The 24,309-nt window shown below is 31.4% G+C and overlaps 1 protein-coding gene across 1 annotated transcript in view; it reads right to left on the minus strand.

The window, feature by feature from the left end:
- Positions 1 to 4,078: 4,078 nt before the first annotated feature.
- The window catches only part of LOC117176901, a 112,411-nt gene continuing 92,180 nt past the window's right edge, over positions 4,079 to 24,309 (minus strand). The window contains exons 3-6 of the mRNA XM_033367274.1: positions 24,072 to 24,206; positions 13,397 to 13,848; positions 9,976 to 10,522; positions 4,079 to 6,407 (exon numbers count right to left, since the gene is read on the minus strand). Coding sequence (XP_033223165.1) covers positions 6,204 to 6,407; positions 9,976 to 10,522; positions 13,397 to 13,848; positions 24,072 to 24,206 — 1,338 coding nt within the window. The 3' untranslated portion in view covers positions 4,079 to 6,203. The remainder of the gene's footprint in view (positions 6,408 to 9,975; positions 10,523 to 13,396; positions 13,849 to 24,071; positions 24,207 to 24,309) is intronic.

Here is a 24,309-nt window from a genome sequence, read left to right on the forward strand (position 1 = left end):
ATAAAAACATATTCCTATAAATTAATGGCCCAATAACTGTAATTGTTATAATTTTTCTTGTTTGGTTTTAATTTTTGATCGTAGAGATTGAAATTTTGAATCTGAAAATATATTCTTTTAATAAAAAAGTTAATTCTCAACCTAATACTTCAATTTTCTAACAAACTGTTTAATTTAAAAATAAAACAGACTAATTTTCTAGCAAAAAAGATCAATTTTAACCAAGCAAAATTTTTCATAAGAAAAAAAAATATATTTCAAACAAATTCTTGAATTTTTCAACCAAAATAGTGTAATTTTCAGACCCGAAAATATTAATTTTTAAACAAATAAACCTATTTTCTACCAAGCTCTTGAAGTTCCGAGCCAAAAACTAGAGTTTTCTACAAGCAAGTTATATTCTAAACTCGAAAATATGAATTTTCAATGAGAAAAGTTTATTGACAACGAAACAGTCGACTCTTCAAGCAAAATGGTGAACTTGTTACAAAGTAGTATCATTTTTCCCGAGTAGTTGCATTTTTAAGAAAAAAAGGTGAATTCTTCTCAAAAAATATAATAGTTGATATTTCAACCAAGAAATATTTTAATTACAAATGCAAACAGTTCAATTAATTTTAAAAAATAACGCCTTTTAAATCAAACTGTTTAAGTCTCAATATAAATAAATCCATTTTCAACAAAACAGTTGCATTTTTTCTCATAAGAGATGAAATTTATAATTAAAGAGATTATTTCTTGAACCAAAAAGATGAATTTTTAAAAAAATTAGTTGAAATATTAATCACAAAAGCTTTTTCAGTCAAGAAAGAAAAAAATCCAACGAATCTGTTGAATTTTTAAGTCAATTTATAATATTCATGTTATTAGTATTAATAATATTTAATATTCATCTATAATGTTGAATTTTAATGCATACTCACTAATTTTTATTGAAAAATTAAATTTGGGAGTAAGTACTTCGTAACTTACCCAAGCAGTTGGCACCATTTGAGGTTCGAATTGCAGGTTGCAGTAAAATACTTTTAACTTCTTTTTTAGAATTAATGAACGATTCCACGGCAAGCGTGGAGCTCATAAATTTATTGTTATTATTACACCATCAAGCCATTTCCCTTTCGGGGTAGGCGTGACTCACTCGGTAGGGGAAGGAGTAGTGTGTGGAGGAGATAGAGATTTTTCAGATTGATCCAGAATTCTCGTGCTATTTAAGTAAATAACACGTTCGTTCCGCAACACTGCTCCGACCCAGGTTGTTGATCAATCTCTAGCAATCACCCCAAGCGAAGAACCTCACGAAGTCGTTATGTAAGGTTTCCCACTTGGGTCCATTAGTGGCCAAGGTCTTTTGTTTCAGGCGTCATTCACTCTACTGACACTCTTTTTATTAACTATTTGCCGGCATACTTTCCTGTCCTGGCATACTTCTCTAGCTTCTTTTATGTCCATGCATTTTTTCATGTAGGCTCTCGTGTTTCTGTGACTTCTTATGTCTCTTCTAACTAGGGTTTCATTCACACATTCCAACCATTCTTTCCGCGGTCTACCTCTGGGCACGCTGTTATTTACTTTACCTTGATACACTTGTTTCGTTAGTCGTTCATTTGGCATTCTCTCAACATGTCCGAACCATCTTAACCGATTTCTTTCCCATGTGTCTACTAGCGTCTCTTCTGCACCGCATTCATATAGAATTATCTCGTTACTTACTCTGTCCATCAGGGTTTTTCCACATATTATGCGCATGAATCTCATGTCAATTGCGTTAATTTTACTCTTATCTTTTTCTTGATAAGTCCATGTCTCGTTACCGTATAGTACAGTCGGTACAAATATAGAATTATGTATTGCCATTTTAGCTTTATTGATATATTTTTACTTCTGATAAGGGGACCTGCTCTACCAATAACCTTCTTACCTTCATTTATTCGTGTATCTAATTCCTCATCTATCTACCCGTCCCTAGTAAATAAGCTACCAAGGTATACGAACTTATCAACTTGTTCAATTCTCTCATCATTTAATAAAATATTGCATAGTGTTTTCTCACTCTTTCCTTCGAACACCATAGTTTTTGTTTTATTTGCGTTAATTTTGAGGCACATGCTCTTCATGCTTGCATCTAGTTTATTCAACATTCCTTGTAGGTCTTCGATAGACTCTGCCATAACAACCTTATCATCTGCGAACGCTAATCCTCGTACCCTTACTGTTTCGAGATCCACACCCTCTTCGTCCAAGAGAGCCATTCTTAAACACTTGTCCATAAATAATATAAATAACCATGAAGACATAACGCATCCTTGTCTAACTCCTTGAATAATATCGAAACAGTCACTCAGTTTCCCATTCACTCTTACACTCGCTTTGCTACCTGTATATATTGTTTTTATAGCTTGTAGGATCCATCCATTGACTCCATACTCTTTCAGAACTTCCCAAAGTTTACTTCTATCTACCTTTCAAAAGCTTTTTCTAGGTCAACAAATGCACAGAAAACTTTCTTCCTATTCTCAAACTTTTTTCTGTTATTTGCCTTAAGCTAAATATTTGATCCGTACATGACCTTCCTGGCATAAACCCACTTTGGACTTCCCAAACCTTTGCTTCTGTTATTTTCATTACCCTACGAATAAGTATTTTTAAATATATTTTACTTACGGTTTTTAATAAGCTAATCCCTCTGTAATTATTGCACTCGCTTTTATCTCCCTTTCTCTTGTATATTGGTACGATAATTGCTTTTTTCCAATCGTCTGGGACGTGTCCCATCTCGAAACATAAATTTATCAATTCGCACAGTCTATGTGGTATGCACGCGCCACCGTGTTTAACCATTTCAGCGTTAATACCGTCTACCCCGTCAGCCTTACCGTTTTTCAAGTTCTTAATTATACCCCTATCCTCAGTGACACAGACTTTTTCAATTGAGTTTTCCATCCCATCGTGTTCAACATCGCAGTTGTGGTGTCCTATAGCTTGATCTCCGAATTGTCTCCTAGAATAGTCTCTGAAAGCCTCTAGTATTCTGTCTGCATCATATACCCCCCCCCCCCCTACTATTTCTCATGTTGACAATTTCTGTACTTTTGTTTCCTTTTATTTTTTTATATTTGAATATGTCACTATAACAAAATAGTGCCTGACTTAATTCAAAATACGGCGAAAGTGTCCGTCCTTGTACGGGAAACCATATTGTGTAAAACTGAGGCAGTCAGTGACATCCCGCCCCAGTTTAGACAACTTCGTCAAAAATTTGTCCAAATGTGGTATACTTAACTATTCATAACTTATTGAATAAAATCGCTAGAAAAATTAGGAATTTTATTCTTAAACGTATTAAAAATGTGCAAAAACATTACTTTTTATACTAGCGTAGAAAATTTCATTACTACAAGGCTATGAAAGTTATGCGGAAAGTTTTGAATTATAAACAAAAAATTGGGAATTTTGCAGCGGTTTATTCACAGACATTCAAAATTCAACAATTTAAAATTCTAAGATTTAACTATGCTTAAATACGTATTTAAGATTGAAAATGGGAGATTAAAATAAGGAAATTAAAAGTTAATTTAAAGTCGAGGACTTCTAAAATTAAAAGTTAATTTAAAGTTCGTGAACAGCCAAAGGGTGAAATTATCAAAAAACAAGGTTTTCAGCCTTACTTTTTAAGCGTCGGCTTTCACCTGTTCCCACAAAGCGGTTGCCGTTATGAAAAATCTGAAAAAATTCGCAAATATTTTTTCAAAATTCATCATCCCGTCTTGAATTATATCTCAAAGGCTTTAGTATTTGATATTTGAAAATATAAGATTGATAAATTAAAAATCCTCCAATTATCATATAAAAAAAAATCATCAGATGGAGTGAATTTTAAATTATGCACTTTTAAACTGAGCATCTAATCAAAACTATAAAATATCAAACTTGAGCATCCAATATAGAATATTAAGCTAAAGGGTCTAAGTCTCAAAATAAACCATTTTAAATTTAGGCAATTTTAAGTTATGCAAAAAATAATTATTCACGTTGACTTTACTTACCATTAAGCAGAAGAAAAATATCAAATTCTCAACAATTCGTTCGCTCATGAAATTAAGTTTTATTATACAAAATTGTTACAGGTAAAGTTAATATTTTTTGTTTCAAACTTTTTTCGCAAGAATAAATGCAGACAATCGAATATCGGAGCGTTGTAGTCTCGTAAATCGCCAAAATGCCGATACCTAAATCTAAGAAATACGATGTTATCGCAACATCAGTGCACATCGGGTACATTCGACGGCTCGTAAATTTATCGATTTTTGTTATTAATATCATGAAAAATATAATACAAACTGAGGGGTGTGGAGAAAACTCGAAACTTCAAGTCGAGTCCAGTTCCAATTTGTCTCGAAAAATCAGAAACTTTATGATATTTCAAAGCTTTCGACTGTTTTTGAGTTTCTCGTCAACTCAATCCGGCTTCGAGTTTTTCGCATAGCTCTGGACAAACATGACATGTACAATTCGTCATACAAATGTTCAGATATTTTATAACTTATAAAGCAAATAATACATTATATCTATAGTTTAATGTTTAAAATTTGCCATTTTAATTATAGAAACCAGGCACGTTTTAATTGGACTTTACAAATTACACTCACTACTCTCTCACATACGCAAATACATATAGCCATATACACATATACACATATACAATATACATACACTAATCTCTAACATAAATAATCGCAAATATGAGCTTAATTCAGGACCTCCACGTTAAAAGAACGTATCTCGGAGTGCACGCCTAAAACGATTAATCTGGCGCTGTTCGCCCAAAATAACTACTTGCTTTTAGCATTTTGCCCCCTGTCGCGGCAAACAGACAGATTTAATATGTAATACTTTCTGCTTTAGTGTATTATTTAGAATTCATGATTCCTTTCAATACTTTCCAAGTCCATGTAATGCTCTATCCTTTTTCAAATTCTTTTGATTTCTTTCAACCTTTTTTAAATCTTCTGAATTCAGGGAATTCAGAAGATTTAAAATAGTTACGAGAAATAAAAAAAATTTGAAAGATTTTAAGAGCTTTTTAGGCAATTTAAAAGAATTCACAATAATACAAAGTATCCAAAGAACTGAATGTGAATTAAAATAAATTCAGTGTAAAATCAAAGGAATTCAAGTATGCAGACACAAGACATTATTTACAGATTCCTTGGTTTTTTGTTATTTAGAAAGCTATAGGCTCCTTTATTTTTACACCTAAATGCCACATGCATACATAGCACTTCGAATAAAAAGAATGATTTTTGTATTTGAAAAACATTATTCATTGCAACAAAGAAAATTCTTTTCGATCGACAAGATTTAATTTAGGGTATTCAATATTAAATATCTCTAATGAAAAAAATATTTTTTTCTCAGTTTACTAAAGCAAAGGGCCCAACTCAAAAAGCAAAATCATTTTAGAAGTAAACTTTGAGAGAGTTTTTTAAAACGCTGAGGTATCGAATTATTCAATTGCTAGATAATAAGAAAGCTATCATAAATAAATGCATCCCCGAATACGAAGCGTGGTCTGAAAATTTCCTCAGGGGATTTTAAGCACTCTGTTATTTTATCTTCTTTTAATAGGTTTGAAATATGGATGTTCTATCAATATTTTAATACCTTTTCTAAGTAAAATATCGACTCATAAAGCAACACCGAAAGATCAAATCAAACCTTTATATTGGTGTATTTCATTTGATAGATTTGTTACACAATTCTATTAATCACCGGATAAAAAATTAATTGACCATTTTCAACCAAAAAATATAGTCTTCATTTCTTCGTTGCCGAAGAAGAGAAGAATATATATAATATATGCAGTTCAATCGCTGCTTTGCGGGATCATTCAATCAGAGAAAATGGGAGCAAGTTTGGATTCGACAATTTTCATCCTTGCCCTTGAAGAGAAGAAAAAATATCAAATAGCAACGCAGTTTATCGCCGTCTGGTTGCAATCAGTTCAGCAAGCATTTCACGACAATGGAAGCCAGTATTCTAGATACGAAAGTTTAAATGGTAGAACGAAGATCACATAGATTATCGAGAGTAAAAATTATATACAGTACAAAAATAAGTTCGTGGTGGTTTTCAAAAACGCAGTGTCCGGAGAATTGAGATACCTACCTATAGCTAGGTGTGTGTGTGTGTTTTTTTTTAAATTTTTAAACCCAGACGCTTAGCGATTCTGTTGTGGCTTGTGAATTGGAAAAGCTGCCACTATGGCGTTTGAAAAGGGCCTGAATTTCAGCTGGCGTTGAAGACCATCGTCGATGTCTGACCTTGTCGAGTGGCACTTCGGGGAGACCGACTTCTGTATGGCAACCCTTGATTGGAGAAAAGGGCAAGGCAGAAGGTAATCCAACTTCCTGAAAAAAAAACAATTCACGGATTAGATTGCAAGATCGTATTTAAATTCAGAGTTAATATATTTTTATTTATGGAATTTCCTAACGATTAACTTGCCACGGTGTGCCTGGAGGAACTTTAAATGGGTTTGGCAAGAGAGGTCTTATATTATTTTTGGGTTTCGTTCTAGAATGCTTCAGAAACGATTTCCAACCAAGATTAAAATAATTCTTAGAGCAGTTTTCTATTTTTGCTTTTTTTAATGTCAATTTTTTAAGTAATTTGAAAAAAATGGATTTATTTTCGAAATAAGTTATGTTTAAAGTACAAACATGATATTTAATATTCTTTTTCATATATATCTTGTATAATAATTGTATTTCTACATAATTTTTAATGTACTATTATATTCTTGTACACGTACAGCCCTTATTAAATTATTTAAAAAATTGTCATTACTTTCTTTAACCTTGTATTTGTATTTTTTGCATATATATGCAACTAATACAAATACAAGATTCAAAAGAATGATAAATATAATTGTTGTATTTTAACATAAGCTACTTCGAAAATTAATAAATGAGTTATGTTTAAAGTACAAAATCATATTAATTATTCTTTTTAATATAAATCTTGTAAAATAAGTGTATTTTACATAAATTTACACACGTTGGTAAATAAATAATTATGTAAAAATACACTTATTATTCAAGATTTATATTAACCCCTTATCGTTCAGAATCTAAGAATCTAATTTCGATCTATTAAATAGCGTCTGTGAATTTCGTCAAGTTGAAACCATGTATAAAATCAATATGACAACATTTCAAAAGTCAGCTGGGGTCAATTTGACTACATGTGAGTAATATGTCACTTTACAGAAGTATAAGTGATGAGCGTTAAAAAGAATAATAAATATCATTTTTGTACTTTAAACTTAACTTATTTTAAAAATAATTTTTTTTCAAAATACTTAAAAAATGACATTAAAAGAAGCAAAAATAAAAAACACATCACAGAATTATTTTAATTTTTATTGTAAATTGTTTCTGAAACATTCTAGAACGAACCCCAAAAATAATATAAGACCTCTCTTGTCACCCCCATTTATATTTCATTCAGACTCACCGTGTTACATTAAGGTAGTTCACGTGCTGGAAAGAAGGTGTCGAAAAAAATGTATTCGATTATATTTTCAAAAATTGCAATATGATATTTTTAAAGAGAGAAAATATTATTTTTTAGGAAAAAAAGATCTCCAAAGCCTCAGTGATAATTTAACTATTTACAAAAAATATTTGATTGTAATGAATAAATATTTGAATAATAAATATCATAAATATTTGGAAATATTTGAATATTTAATATTTGTCCTTTAATTTTATTTTTGAGCGAAACTTTTTTTCTAACCGCCTTTTACCACGTTTCTAAAAATTACAAGGTTTTAATGAGTGAAAGATTAATTTCTCAACAAAAAGATTCTCTATAAATTTGCCCCATACAATTTTTGCGAATTAATCTTTTGCTTCTTAAAGTTACCAAAAAATAATTTAAAAAAGGAAGAAAAAAATATTAAAACTATTATAATATTTGAAATTGATAATTTTCTTTCAGAAATTGGATGCCGAAAAGTTTGTTGGGAATCTCTTCTCAAGGAAATATGCTTCTAATAAAAAAAACTAATTATTATTTTAACTGTTATAAAAAGAGGTAGTATTTAACAATACCATAAATAATAATATTGCAATTCTTAAAAGTATAATTTCATACATTTTCCTGAGACATGCATTCCCGCAAGACCTTAAGAAACATTTCCATTCAATTCTCTCGCTTTTAAAATGTTTCCTGATTTTTCACTTAATTAAAAAATCCTTGACTCTTCCTTATGCTCTAAATTTTGTACAAAAAACTTTGATTTAAATTCGTCTTAAAATTGACGAAACAGAAATCTGTAAGTAAGAAAAAAAAGACTTGCGCCCTTTTTTTCTTTTTAATTTCTGAAAAATATGTAAGTAATCCACGTACAATAGACTGAATTTATTTGATTTTATTATACTTTTAGAAAAATGAAATTTCGTTGAAATTTTTATCAAACTGTTATTTGTAATCAACAGACGATCTGTAGAACACTTGAGTACTAGTTTAAGCCCTCTGAAATTTTCATATAAAAATAATCTAAAATATTCATGAAATAATATGAAATGAAATTTGAATAAAATTTTCCTCTTAAATATATTCACATAATTCACCTGAAAAATCCACAGATTTTAGAGGAATATTTATGGACCGAATTCATTTCGAATCGGACAGGCAGTTTAATTAATTTTTAATTAATTAAACTGACAAATTTAATTAATTAAACTAAAAAATTAAAAGTGTTATATTTTTAAATCAAATATAGGCATATTCTTCTTTCTGATATAATTTCTCGTCCTCTTTCAACTTTCGTGCGAGAATATTAAAAAAGTTTGAAATTGACAAAATGCGGCTGTTTTCCTGAAACTATTCAACGTTAAATTACTCAAAACCCACAGTTTTGTTTTCTCTTGATTTCTTTTTCTAGGTTCATCATAATTTAGGCAATATATTCCATGATAGTTTGTCTAGTGCCCGAGCGTTCGAGAGATTTTTTTTAACGAAAATGCATATATTATGCAAATACGACACAAGATACGAATGAAATCGAAAGAACAAAATTGTTCCTGTAATAAAGTGCTAGAAAAATGACTCTTGACACTTTCTTCCATCAAGTTATTTTCGAGATTTTTGTGAAAATATGTATGAGATTCTTTGGAATTTATTTGTTCTCGACAATACAATTTTATAGTTTCATAAAACACAAAAAGAAAGAACGCAATTTAACCGTATTTCTAACTTATTTCATTACTCCTGCAGAAACACAATTTTGAAACCGTTAAATTAAGTCATTTTTTATCACAGTATATAGTTGTATTTTAGAGAAACAACTAAATCTTTTTTCGTCTTTTTTGTTTGAGTAAATTTTTCTGTCAGTTTTTGAGCAATCTGACTGAATATTTTCAGAAAAACCGCACCCATAAATTTGAGATTTGAAATAAATTTCGGTTTGTGAATATGAAAAAACGTATCTAATTTAAATGAAGTTCTTCTAAAATATGTATAGAATTGATCTAGGATATCTATTGTATATTTCTTCTAAAGTTTGAATACATCTCATAGAATAGAATTCGCGAAATAGAAGTTTATATATAGAAATTATTCATAAATTCTTTATAGGCAGATATTTATTTGCGGAAAGTGAAATTAAAAATTTAATTTCACAAAACTATAAAACTCTGAAGCTATAAAAATATGTACTTTCTATTCCTGTTTAAGGAATTATGACCTTTTTCTAAAAAAAAATGGTCTATAGAATCTGAATTTTTAATAAACTTTTTTTTCATCATAATTATAATCATTTCCTTCTTACAAAATTGCCTAAACGTGAAAAGAAAAATTCCTGACCTTTTACCAGATACACTCTCTTGAGTACAAAACTTAATATTGAAATAAAAAAATCCAGAGTACACTCTGATTTCTCTAGAGATTGAATAAAAATTCAATATGTACTTGAAACGAGCTCATAGACGAAAATCCGCTTTCATCCTCCGCACTGCTCACACTATTGGAAGGTTTCGGCCTGATCTTAACAACGTCTTTCTCCACCTTTTTTACGCGCCTAGAGTCGGAGCCGAAGAATTCCCTCTTGGCGATGGAGTCTACGTAGTTGTTAGTAGTTGGCAAGACCTCGTCTTCTTCTGTCGTTTTACTACTACCGGAATTCAAGGACGTCGCATCTAGTGATCTCCTCGCACCGGGTAGAAGCGACGTCAGGTGGTTAATATTTGTTTCAGCGGTGCTGGATGAGGTTTTGCAGAATGATCTGCAGTCGCCTTCGTTACTCGACTCGGTTCCACGATCGCTACTCGAACCGACAAAGGAGACATCTGGCAAGGTCGTGGAGTTGACGAAGTTGTTGCTTTGCAAGGATAATGACAAGTCGTTATGGTGCTGGTGGTCTACTGGTGAAGGAGAGGAGCCGTTTTCTTCCATCGAGGACACCCTCGCCAAGTCCGGCTCTCGCATCGCCATCAACGATTGGACAGTTCTCATTAACCTAACAAATACAAATCCATTTTCATTAATGTTTAAGGCTAAAAATTAAAAGAAATCGAAAAAACACTTGTCCCGAGAAAATTAACAATCTTATTTTAAATAGAATCTTGCTTTAAATGTAAGGATTTTTTGGCACACGAGTTGCACTGCTATATCCTATAGTTTCATTTTAACCAAATGTTTCTAAATTACGTAAAATCTTTGAAATGATTAAAATTGTAATCATGTTCAATGTCCCTGACTATATTATTAAGGCTCATGGAAATCATCGGCAAATCGGTCTTCATAAACTAAGACCAAACGGAGAACCCACTTCGTCTTGCTTTTTGTATACATAATCTAAAGAGTCGAAAGAATCCCGATGGAGGCCGTTTTTTCGGAGAAAATTCTATTTTATAGGTAGTAATTTAATTTAAAAAATGCGCTCTACGAATGGTGCCACATAGTACCACAATGGTGCATCAGGGATTAGAGCCATTACATTTTGAAACTATAGATAATAACTAATATTTTCCTCCATGTATGAAATATGTCTCCTTTTTCAGCCTGGATAGTATGTACAAACAAAAATTAAATACACATTAGTAGAAAGGAGCATATACCTGAGCTTATCTACATCTTCATAACAGTAAATAATATATTACTTAGGGATCATCTAGTCTAGACGTCTGGATATCGCCAAAGCAATAAATGCTGGGCTACAGCCCTATATGGTACCGGTTGTAAAACATAATTAAAATGAGCATTTCGAAGACTGGAATATGTAAAAATTTACGTACATAAATTTAGACTTAAGTCTAGCTGTCTTTTCCAGGTCTGCCTAGACAATAACCTAATGAAAAATATACAACTGCTTCAATTCTTGAATTAAAAACTTCGAGTGGAAACATTACAGTGTCACATTGTGACAAGTGATGGTGCGATCAATGAAGTGAATATTGATATGAGAGACAAGTTAAACGAAACAATAAGAAATTTAATTGAAAGCCAATCGGACAACACGATTCTTATCAATTCTGTTTCAAAATACCATGGAATAATCAAGGTAGTAGAAGACGCTAAAGTGAAAACAAAAAAGTCCTCTTTGGATTACAGACGACTCAGTCGATACGATGTTACGTGTATTGGAGGAGTTAAAAAACTGATTATGCCAATGAGTGAAGCAAAAACTGACATTAGATACTATGTGACGAACGATGAACTTTTTGACGTTATTAATCCTGCGCATGTTGAGTGCGGTCATGGTGGTCGAAATAGATTAGAGAAAGCTTTATCTGCTACGTATGCGAATGTTACCAGAACAGTTATTTCGACTTTCCTCAAACTGTGTGTTATATGTGAAAAAAAGAGAAATCATCCTAAAAAAGGCGTGGTTAAAAGCCTTTGCTTTTTAAATAGATCAATGCAAGAGCGCAAGTTGATCTAATTGACTAGCAGACTTGCAAAGATGGGGATTACAAATTCATTCTCAACTGTCAAGATCATTTGACAACATTCGTGATGCTTCGTCCCTTGAAAACGAAAACGGCTCAAGAAGTGGCGTATTCTTTACTCGACATATCCTGTACGTCAGGAACTCCGTCTGACCTTCAATCTGACAATGGACGAGAGTTTTCTAACCGTATCATTGAATCACTGAAAGAAATGTGGCCGAATTTATCAATAGTTCACGGAAAAATTAGATATTCGCAGAGTCAAGGCAGTATTGAAGAGCCAATCAGGATGTGGAGAATATGCTTGTTGCATGCAGATGGAAAAAACTATCTCGAAGAAATGGAGTGAAGGTCGTACATTTTTTCACTCTATATCATTTTTCCGCCGGAGTATATACTATAATTGTAATAGATCTATAATAGATCGAATCTTGTCAAGAAAGTTAAATCGGCATCAGGCTGAGTAAAATACATAAAAATAAAAAATAGTTTAGGCATTTCGTACATTCCTTATTGCGACAGGGGCATTTCGCAGATTGAAAATTCATTGTTCTAAATTTGAATTTGTTTCAAAATAAACATTATTTTCTATTTGTAAATTAAATTTTTTTTTAAATTGGAAATGACTAAATTTCTGATTATAATAAGAAATACAACAAAACAGAAATCTAAAGATGTTTCTCTTAAAATCCTTAAAAATCATTTGGAATTATTCAAATCCTTTGAACAATACAAATAAAAAGACGCAATCTGCAATAAAAAAAATCGAAGTCACTGTGCTGCCCCTAAAAATGTTCCACCTTTTTCAATTTTCAATTAAGTCATTAGGATAAATTGTTTATTCTTTTCAACACTATAAATATCCGTACATAGAATTTTCAAATTCAGAAAAAAGTGGTCTCAAAAATTTTCAAAATGCGCTCACTTTTTGAATTTTTATCAAAAATGGCTGGTTAACGAACTCGTCCTTTCTTTTAGGACTTAGAAAAAGTGTGCCAAAGATGGATTTGATTCGTTCATTTTTTCGAGAGTTATCGTGTTTACAGACGGACGGACGGCGGACGGACAGACAGACAGACGCCATCGTGAAAACCTGACTTTCGGATTCAGGGGGTCTCGAAACGTGGAGATCCGTTGAAAAAGTGTGATGTCAAATTTCCGACAATTCTAATACTTTCTCAATCCTAACTGATGAGAATGTAAAAAGATAATGCAAGTGAAAACAGACGTGTTCTGTGATACAAAAAAACTATGCCACCGTGTCGCCATAGGCCATGGCCTAGGGCTGAATGAGAAAATTTGATTGATTGAACCCAAACATTCTTAAATATACAATTTGGTTGAATCAAATGTGTATTTTGTATAATGAGTATTATGTATGATGTAAATTCTTAACTCATTATACAAAATTTGAAAGAAGTTTTGGGCATTTTTGCAATTACCTGAAAGCTTCCTGTGACAATTTTTCTGGTGGGATTTCATGAGGATTAAGTTGGGGTTGTTTGGGCCTTCGGTAAACAACACCATCGTGAGTATTATTCAAGTCTTGTCTGAGTGCTGGCTTCAATCTTGATGGGGAGCAATTCACAGCATCGTTTCGTCGCAAAACGGACCAGCTGAAGTCTCTCAAAACTGTGGAGCTGGGGGAAATTTGATTGACTGACTTAGCCCTGGTGAACACGGATGATTCAGATGACGAGCATGAGGTCGTCGATGCTCCAGGACTCGGTGAGGATTCAGTGTGAACGGTATGGACACTCCGACTTCTTGGAACTCGGCCTTTGTCCTTGGCACTGCTCTTCTCATGAAGAATGTCAAGGCTCTTCCGGGTTCGGTCCAAGAAACGAACTACTTGTTCCATCAACGAACGGTACATTTGCCTGTTCGCCTCAGTCTGTAAGAGAAACAAACAAATTCATCAATTCATGCAATTTAAGTGGAACGAACAATCAGAGTGACTGTAAAGCTTCATTTTCAATTCAATTAATTTTTCATTTGCCCTGACGATTATCTTTTCAACAAAATTGTTGAATTTTTAACCAAATTTTTACATTTTCTACCTGCAAAGATGAATTTTCAACCAAAAAGTCGAATTTCCAAAAAAAACACGATTAAACTTTAACCGAAAACAATTACATCTTCCAAAAAATAGTTGAATTTTGAAGCTAAAAAGTCGAATTTTTTGGAAAACTTGAGCTTTAAACCCGAAAAGATGAATTCTGACCGAAAAATTGAATAGCTGATATTAAAAAAACAAGAACCAATTGTCAACAAAATATTTGAATACTCAACTAAAAAATGAATTTTCAACAAAATAGTTTAATTTTTAACCATAACCATAACATAACATTTAATAGTAGATATTCCAACCGTAAAAAATGACATTTTTACCAAAAGAGATGAATTTTAAAAACAAAATGACAAATCAACTTCAATTTTTTTCTCTTAAAAACCAATTTTCTAGTAAAATCACGAATCTTCAATTTCAAATCGAAAACAGTTGAATTCAACCAAAAATACGAATTTTCATAAAAATAGATCAATCCATAATCTAAGAGGATTATTTTTAACTAAGCAGTTGAATTTTAACCCAAAGAAGATTAAATTCTGCCAGAAGATATGGACCTTTAAATCAAAAAGAGGAGTTAAAAAAGAGAGTTGAAATTTTAATAAAAATGACTTAAGTTCAATTTCCAGCGCAAAAATCTGAATTTTCAACAACAACAAAATAATTTTTTACCAAAATATTTGAATTTTAACGTAAAACAAACAACAACAAATTTTCAACAAAACAGTTGAATTTTCTACGAACGATGATTTTTTAACAAAATTGTTAAATTTGTAATCTAATAATACAATTTTTAACTAAAAATTTACTTATCAGGAGCAAGAATGAGAAATATAAGGCAAATCAATTACAAACAAAAATATTCTATCAGGTTGGTCGCAAAAACTGAGGTGGAGTCATGTCAACCCTCGACAAGTCACATTGCGGTATCTCTCATTCAGAAAAATTGAAGTCCATTCGCGGCTAGTCACATTAGCGGTATGTCACATTTTGGCATCTCTCATTCGAAAGAATTTGAATTCCAGAAAAAAATTGGCTAAAGTGCGGGAAAATAATTTTGGTACGAAATGAAATGTATTTTATGCCCCTACCCCTTTCCAATATTTTTTCCGGTTAAGAGATGCAGCATTGTGACTTAACGCGGTATTACTTGCTGCAAATGTGAATCATTGAAAATGTGACTAGCCGCATTTTTGCTAATTTCGCGTGGACTTGACATTTTTCAAAACGAAAGATGCCGCAATGTTACTGGTCGCAAACGTGACTTGTTACGAACGTAACTTGCCGCAAATGTGACTTACTAAAAATGAGACTATGCTACAAATATGACTTGCAAAAGTTCTTTTTCAAGATTTCCTATCTTTTCCCTAGCCAATTTTTTATTTTCCTTGACTAATAATATTCAAAGGCAAGAATCTTAGTTTGGTAACATTTTAAATGTAAAACATTTTATAAATGGAATAAAAAAATGTTTAATTAAAGTTCGAAAATGGAAAACTTATTATCCCTGGCAGTTCTTTCAAGTACCTTCTATAGAAATTCCCTAACTTTTATAATATTTATTTCAAAATCCCCTGCTTTTCCCTGTTTTTCACCAACAAAGTTTTTTAGTTTTAGATAATTAAATGCTTGTTTTGCATTTGACGTTGTTGAAAGACAACTTCTCTTCACCGATATTTTCGTTATATTTTTATTCAACTTGAAGTTTTTGCAGAATTTCATTATTAATGAAAAATTTCTTGGCTTAAAATGGTGTAATAAAAATTTTTTATAACATTACTGACAACTATTAAGTTTTATTATTTTTTAAGTTTAGAGCCGAAGGGCTTCTAATTTCTAATTTCGATATACATACACTGATTGCAACATCAGACGATTAGATCATTTTAAATAGAAACTTTAAAGGTTGAACAGATTGATTGTGAGATTGAAAGAATTTAAGGATTGTAAAACGAAAGCTCTTTCGCAATTGAATAATCGAATTTTAAAAAATTTTAAAGTTGCACAATTTTAATTTGAACACGTTCAAAACGATAAATTATTTGAACTATACCCCAATCTTTTAAAGTCGAAAAAATTTCATAATAAAATATTCCAGTTCGATCATTAAAAATTTCCAAATTGAAATGTAGGGTTTTGAGACTGCTTTTGAGATCGTTTTAACGTGACTGATGTCTTTGTAGAAGATTATGATCCAGTTCGATTTAAAAATGGTTTAAAATCCATGTTCGGTACTACATTCTTATTTCCATTTTCCAGGAACACTAAACGAGATATAAAAATATGTTAAGAAACAAAATTCTTTATCTGAAAAAGTTCAATAAAAACTATAATAATAAACAAACTTATTTAAATTAAATTTTTGGAAAACCAACACAAGATAAAATAAAAATTAAAGAATAAAAAAACAAAAGTTGTCCATCAAAAAAATCTAGACAAATTTGTTCCAAATTATTTTTTGATCCTAAGCGTAATTTTTGTTTCAATCGTGAAAGATGATCAAATTATGAATAAACACATTAAATTTTTGAAAAACGAACCAAGGTACAATAATAAAGTCCTATGCAAAAATGAGAAGGAAGTATAATGACCAATCACGTATCTCGAGGTAAATACATTATCGCGCGCGAAGCGCGAGATATATAAATTATCATACGTGAAGCGCAGATTTTTTTAAGCGATTATTTCTTCGTAACTGTTCTTTTCACGTTTCAATAAAGCTAAATGATAGCTCAAAACACTTTTTTTTTTGTTTAAACGTAAAAAAAATAAAAAGTTATGCAATCATTTGTGTATCAATATTTTCGTTCTTGAGGACGCACCGCACAATTAACCAGAGTTTTTCTTAGAAGTGGGGTTTTTTTTCAGGATGCTCTTTTCATGGTTCGCTAAAGCTACGTAATAACTCGAAAACACGTTTTTGTTTTCAAAAAATGCATGAAAGTTAGAGAGTTTTTTGTATCTTCTGTAAAATTATGCCGCAGAACCCTTAAAATCTTAAAATTACACTATTTAAAATTAAAAAATTTTTAAATTTAAGATTTCGAACTGTGTATTACATCTTACAAAACTAAGGAAGTGAAATTAAATATAGCGCTCAAATTAATTTTTTTTTTCAATTTTAAACCAATATACTCGACTACTTGAAATTCAAACATTGAAAAATCTACAATTTTTGAAATATAAAAAGTGCAGATTTAAATAATTTAATTAATATTTTTAAAATATGATTTACTTCAAAATTAGGAAAAATTTTATTATTAAATGGAAAAATCAATCAATTCCAAAATTAAAAAAGAACAATACGTACCATTATTTCCTTTTCAACTTACAATCATAAGACATGTGGGAATATCATGAAAAGTTTATTCTATATTTATTTTATACGTTTAAAATTGTATTCCATTTAATGTTATGGTTCTATAAATTATAAATAAAATAATGTAATGCACTACCATTAACACTGTGTTCGAGTAAAGGTACGTCCACTTAGCGCCGCCACCATGGAAAATTGAAAAATGGAATAAGCCATATTTTTTTTGCTAATTTTATGCAAAGAACAATTTTTTTTTGCTCTTTAAACTTCCGAGAAAAGGGCGGTGGCGCCATCACGACGTCCACTCATCGCCGCCACCTATGAAAACTCACTAAAAATTATTATAATGAAATGAACGATTAGGGGAGATTTTTGTGCACTTTTTTGCTGTCCGATGATATATAATACGTGCGCTAAAAACTACCCATAAGTTGTACACACCTACCCATCGTTATTAAAAAACGTTCTAAAGGGTAAAAAGAAACGTTAAACAATGTAAGGATATTTCATGACTTTAATTTAATTACTTAACACTCCAAGATTTATCCTTCTTTTCATTTCCCCGAAAATTACCCTTCCATGTAAATGTATGTAGTGGAACTCTGCCGTGATTTGGAAGAACACCGTTAACTGCATTTTGGATAATACCCCTGAGCCGCCTACCGTTAACTGCTTTCAGGTGACTTATTCCACTGAAAAAAATCATTCTTAGCACCAAGTAAATTTATTTACTTGAATCCTATTTCTTAGCATCAAGAAAATATTCTTTAACGGAAGTAATTTTTATTTGAACCAGGCATACATCTTTTGTTCATCTAAAAAAAAATGAATTCTTTGGCTGCATTTTCTTGATTGAAATACATATTTCTTACATTCAAGAAAATGATTTCCTTAAATCAAAAGGTCTAGATTCATTGAAATGTGATTTGTCGTTCAAAGAAATATATATTTGATTCAAAGAGTTCGATTTGTTGAAGTGATTCGGGATACATTTGAATCAATAATTTTTCCATACTTGAATCAAGAATTTAGGTTTATTTAAACCAAAGAAATAATAATTTAATTCAAAATAATATTAATTAAATTACAGTATATATTTTTTTGTCACAAAGGGTTCATGCATTTATAGCTATGGCGCAATTATTTATATGAACAGGGTATTTTGTTTACGTAAATTCTTATTTCTTCGGTGGAAGAAAATATTTCATTTAATCACTAGAATTAAATTATTCATAACAAATAAACATTTATTCCAACGAAGCAATCATTTTTTTAAATTGAAAATTTAATAATTTGGCGTCATTTGTTTCAATTGAATACTTCTTTGGATCAAATAAATATATTGTTAAATTAAATATCCATGTTTTTAATTTGAAGAAATATTTCTTTGGAATTTATGGTAAGTTTTAAATACGGTTTTGCGCCTTAAAATGTCCATGTTACGTTACCGTCGCGGTCAAGGCAGTGGACTTTACACTCGATGGGCCCAAGTTCAATTCCTGGTGGGGGTGGTTTTTTCATCGAATTTTTCTGTTCCAGGTTCATCAAGATTTTAAATTATGTGATTTGTGTTCAAATTAAATATGTACATTAATAACAATGGTAAATATAATTTAGGTTAAATGAAATCCAGTTGCTTATTTAGGGAAATATGTACAATTGAAGTACTAACTACATTATTGCACTCACGCATGGTCTAAGCCAAAGAAATCTTTTTTTGAATCAGAGATATATTTTTGCGCTTCAAATATTCAGAGATTTGCTGTGAGGAAATAGTTTTTTGAGCCTACAAAATATTTGCTTGGCCTTAAAATATATTTCCTTATCTCAAAGAAATATTTGTTTCAATTCATGGCAAATTCATTTGAAACGATGAGTCATTCATTTAGTATAAAAAAGTATATTTTTTGTCTTCAATTAATATTTCTTTGATTCAAAGAAATCTTTCGCTTCGACGAACAGATCATGTTTTTTTGTCTCAAATAAATGTTTCTTTGAAAATAAACAGGGCTTTCACTTACTTCAGCCAAGTAAAATTCACTTGGTACCAGTAATCCTTTTTTTCAGTGCAGTTAACGGTGTTCTTCCAAATCACGGCAGAACTTACATATATTTATATTAAACGTATAAAAAATAATAATATTCAGCAAACACCGATAGCGGACACTTTTTGCTCTTTTTTGATCTCCGATAAAGTATAATACGTGACCCAAAAAATTACCCCTAAGTCATATATACCCACCCATCGTGATCAAAAACCTTCTAAATGTCAAGTACATAATTACTTTAAAGTTATAAATAATCTTTACATTGTTCAAGGTGGTTTTCCCAATTATAAAACGTTTTTAATGCCGAGGAGTAGACATGTATGACTTAGGGGTAGTTTTTAGGGACACGTCTTCTATGTCACCGGGGAGCAAAAAAATATCAAAGAATATACCCTAACAGTGTTTACCGAATTTCATCATTTTTTATGCATTTGACATACGTAGGTAAGTTCCGCGGCATACATTCAAGTGAAGGGGTAGTTTTTTTGAAAAATTATAATGAGAGGGATGTTTTCATGCTTTAAGTAGTGAATTTTGGAGTATTATACAGTATTGGACACGTATTATACTTTATCGGAGATCAAAAAAGAACAAAGTGTCCGCTATCAGTGTTTGCTGAATATTATTATTTTGTATACGTTTAATATAAGTATATGTCTACATTTACGTGGAAGGATAATTTTCGGGGAAATTAAAAGAGGGGTAAATCTTTGAGTGTTAAGTAATTAATTTGTAGTTCTGAAATATCTTTACGTTGTTTCAGGTTTCTTTTTACACTTTTAGAACGTTTTTGATAACGACGGGTAGGTGTGTACGACTTAGGGGTAGTTTTTGGCCATCGAAGAGCAAAAAAACGCAAAAAATCTCCCCTAATCGTTCATCTCATTATAATAATTTTTGGTGAGTTTTCATAGGTGACCGCGCTGAGTGGACGTCGTTCTAGCGCTCCACCCTTTTCTCGGAAGTTTAAAGAGCAAAAAAATTTTTTAACATTAAATTAGCAAGAAAAAGCAAATAAATATGGCGTATTCCATTTTTCAATTTGCCTTGGTGGCGGTGCTAAGCGGACGGACCTTTCGAGTACTTAGTTTTAAAGGCAAAAAATAAAATATAAATTTTTTAAAATTAATCATTGGCAATTATTATTTTTTGCGTAAATAAATAGAAGTAAAAAATATTCTTGAGAGATTTCAGAATGAGCTATTTCGCAATACTTTAATTGAAATTTATCAATTTAATAAATACTAGCAGTTCACCAGTTACATTTTTAATATTTTTTAAATATATATTTGACGTTTTTAAAACCTTTACATTTTCTATCTCCTAATTAATTTAATTGTGCTGCTTTTGAGACTCGCTCATTCAGATGAAACTTTCCAAATTTGTAGAGTTATGGAAAATAATTGATACGTACGTTTTTTTCCCCAATATCCGCGCCGGAACTTGCAAGTTACACGCTCGTCTAGAAGAATCTAAGCCGGTGTTTTCTTGATTGTTAACGTCAAAGTCAAGCAAAGTGGAATTCACTCCACTAGATAACTAAGTAATGCTATGCCATCGAAACCCCCTTGGAAACTGTTTAGCTTTCAAATTAAACAATTGATTCCAGTTCAAACGCAAAAACCAGCCTTCTCGTTTAAGGCATAGACGCCATTTTTAGTTCGCCATATTTAATTTTGCAGTTTTGAACTCAAATTTGGATTCAGCAACATCGAAAACCCCTAATAAGAATTTCAACATTCAAATAATTCCACGGATTTCAATTCCACCGTGAAAACCACCCCTCAGATGTAAGGAGTTTCTAACCTTAAACTTGAAACTTTGCCGATATAAAAAAATATGTTTCGATTATTTTGCACAACTCTACAAATTTTGAAAGTTTAATCCAAATCGGCGAGTGTCACTTCCGTAGTACTTGTAACCCTCCTGCTTTAAAGTATAACCGGCAAAATTGTATACTTATCATACCCACCACCCTTAATTTAACAATCAATTTACAAAATTATTTCGTCAAATTGACGAAAATTGGGGTTTTATTATATTTAGAAATGTTATTTTGCCATAAATATTAGCACGTAATCGTTAAAATAAGCACTTTTAAATTTAATTACGTGACGTGCCAGCACATTCCCACTATTGACAGTAGTCGCGAAATTACTAATTGGGTTGAAAAGTAGTTTCTTTTCGTAAGGGGCATTTAAATGTTAATTTTAAATTCGGAAAATAATAATTCGACCTTCTTAAATTGTGATCAATGTACACCGATTTCAACACAGAAAAACTCAAGTTAAATTTTGTTGCATGCAAAATTTTCCGCTGTTAAAGTTTACATGCTATTTGGCAAAAGTTTATCCTACGATGGAATAAAAGCTGTCGTATACTACGGCATCCTTAGCAACAATGGGAAAAAGGCGAAGTATGAGTTAATTCGAGTTCTAAATCAAGATTTAAAAGAACATAGAAAAAACAAAAGTTAAAATTTATTGCAGTTAAGACTTGCAACAGTTGAAAATTAAATATATTTCAGCGAAAGTTTCACCCAGGTTAGGAGAATAATTTTGATATCGTCTACTGCGTCACGCTGAAGTGAGCAAATTTTAGAAAAACAGGTAGAATAAGCAACAGAAAAAAGAAGAAGAATTGTTATTACTGATATAGTATCTCCTCCGAAACAAATTACACTAATGTAGACGAATTAGAACTTATTTAATACCATTTAGCAAAAAGCGCAAAAACAACTGACAGATGGGAATTCCCATTTCTCTTCAATTTAATGAAGTTAAACGACGATAGATAGCGCCAGCGTCGCGATTCTAGCTACATCTCGAATAAAAATAGAGCGATTATAAGGCGAAAGATTACCCTGGCAAGGTTAAAAATCGGAAATTATCTTCGATTAATGTAAAGTTTATCCGGCAAGGTTAATGTTTTTTGCGGTGAATCTTTCGTCTGAAATCGACGTAAACTTTATCTTTCGCTTTTTCTGTGTAAAAATGGCTACTGCTTTCCAATTTTCTATTCCAATTGTATTGAATGATTTTACGAATTATAAAAAAATGTTATCTGTGCAGCTTGAATTCTTTAAAATGCGCCCGAAAATTCAGGAAAAGAAAAAACTTTCAATTCTGCTACTTAAAAAAAATACAATATTATAATACACACACTTAACTCCCGACATAAATATCCTCGGTTTACGCTATTCCTAGAATTAGAGTTCATGCAGCCTTGATTGTTTACGTTTGGATTCCCCCGATTTATGTTGAAGGCCACTCCAAGCCATGTCAGAAGCCGTACTTATATCGGGCGTTGAGTGTATATATTTCATGAATCTAGTGTCTCTTTCATTGTAGATAGCAGGCAAAGAAATTTATTGTTTTGAATACAAATTTTTCGTACCGGTTTCGTTGACAAATTTTCGAAACTGATACTTTTTTAAGGGATAAAGATTAATTGGTTGCGAAATGCATTTACTTGACAAATTATACTTATTTATTAAAAATCTGATATACATATGTGTAAAACAAGGTATAGCCATGGCATAGCATAACGTAATAGAAAATTTTATTAAAAATGATTAAGAATTTTAAAGTGAAAAGTGCAGAAAATTTTGAATAAACACAACTAATTAAAAAATGTTGTAATGCTTTCTTAATAGAGTATTCTGACATTACGTTACATGATATCGATGGCATGTGGTGAACTCTAAAAAATTTGTTAGATGTATGAAGTTTCGGTAAATTATCGCTTATTCAGTGCATAAGTGGTGAGAAAAATGTGCTACACTTTTTCTTTCTAATTTCATATGACAGTTTTTCAAATATTAAGCAGTATTTTCTCTATTTACGATTTTACAATCCGACAGACAAAATACGAAGTCCAACATTTGAAGTTAGGTGACATTAGAATCATGTCCGCTCGTACGAAACCCTGAGTACCTAAACCTCAAATTTTGGAAATTATATTGTTTTCTGAGAGATTTACAAATTATAAATACACCAAACACCAATTTACAGTTTCTAAACAATGTTTGAACTTAAAAAGCAGAAATACAGCACAATTTTTTTAACATGATATTTCACTGAAAGTCCATATAAAAATGCTTTAGATTCCATCTCATCACATTGTCCTACTCTATTTGACATTATCGACTAAGTGCGACACTGTGACGTAAAGAAAGAATACTACTCTATACTAAGTATTTCTCTGTCTGGATATTCGTGTCTAGAGCACCTTAAAGAAAAAGTCATTCTTATTTTTAGAAGAGCTCCTTTAAAAGTCTAGTTTGAATGACTAAAATTGAACAACCACCGCTGCCTTTCTATTCAAATTCCAGTCACGTAAATCACATTGTCGTGATACATTCTTTTTCTCTAATACAATCTGATAAACACCTATTTGTGAGAAAGTCAATATCCTTTCGCAGTTTAGCAGGTATGATGGTTTTATAGATGGCCTGACTCGCCGATTACAATATGTAGCCAAATTGATCGTATTAATCTTGCATAACGAGTCTCTGGTAATTACGGTTTGATAAGATCGACCTTTTTCCTGAGAAGGACGTTTGATAAAAGGAGCAAGGCGAACCACTCTGAGGCATTATCTGTTTTCATTGTCAAAGAAAAAGTTTCAGGCAATTTAGAGTCACTGGACAAACTTGGAGTAAGTAGTATAGTACTGATGCAAACCTGTTTGAGTTGCCATTGAAGCGTGGAGACCTGCGTCTGGAGGAAGACATTGTCAATCGCTTGGGCACGGGGCATTTGATGCGCTGCCACTGTGTCATGTAACCTCTGATTTTCCTCCGTTAGTGCCTGGCATTTCTGAAACAAAAAGCGAATTGTTTCATGAATTTATCAACAATAAAAAATAGACTACCTATTTTTACCGAAGTTTCGGTACAAATGCACGGATTTGTTCGGTGCA

The sequence above is a fragment of the Belonocnema kinseyi genome, chromosome 7 (assembly GCF_010883055.1).
Source record: "Belonocnema kinseyi isolate 2016_QV_RU_SX_M_011 chromosome 7, B_treatae_v1, whole genome shotgun sequence".
NCBI classification, from domain to species: Eukaryota; Metazoa; Arthropoda; class Insecta; order Hymenoptera; family Cynipidae; genus Belonocnema; species Belonocnema kinseyi.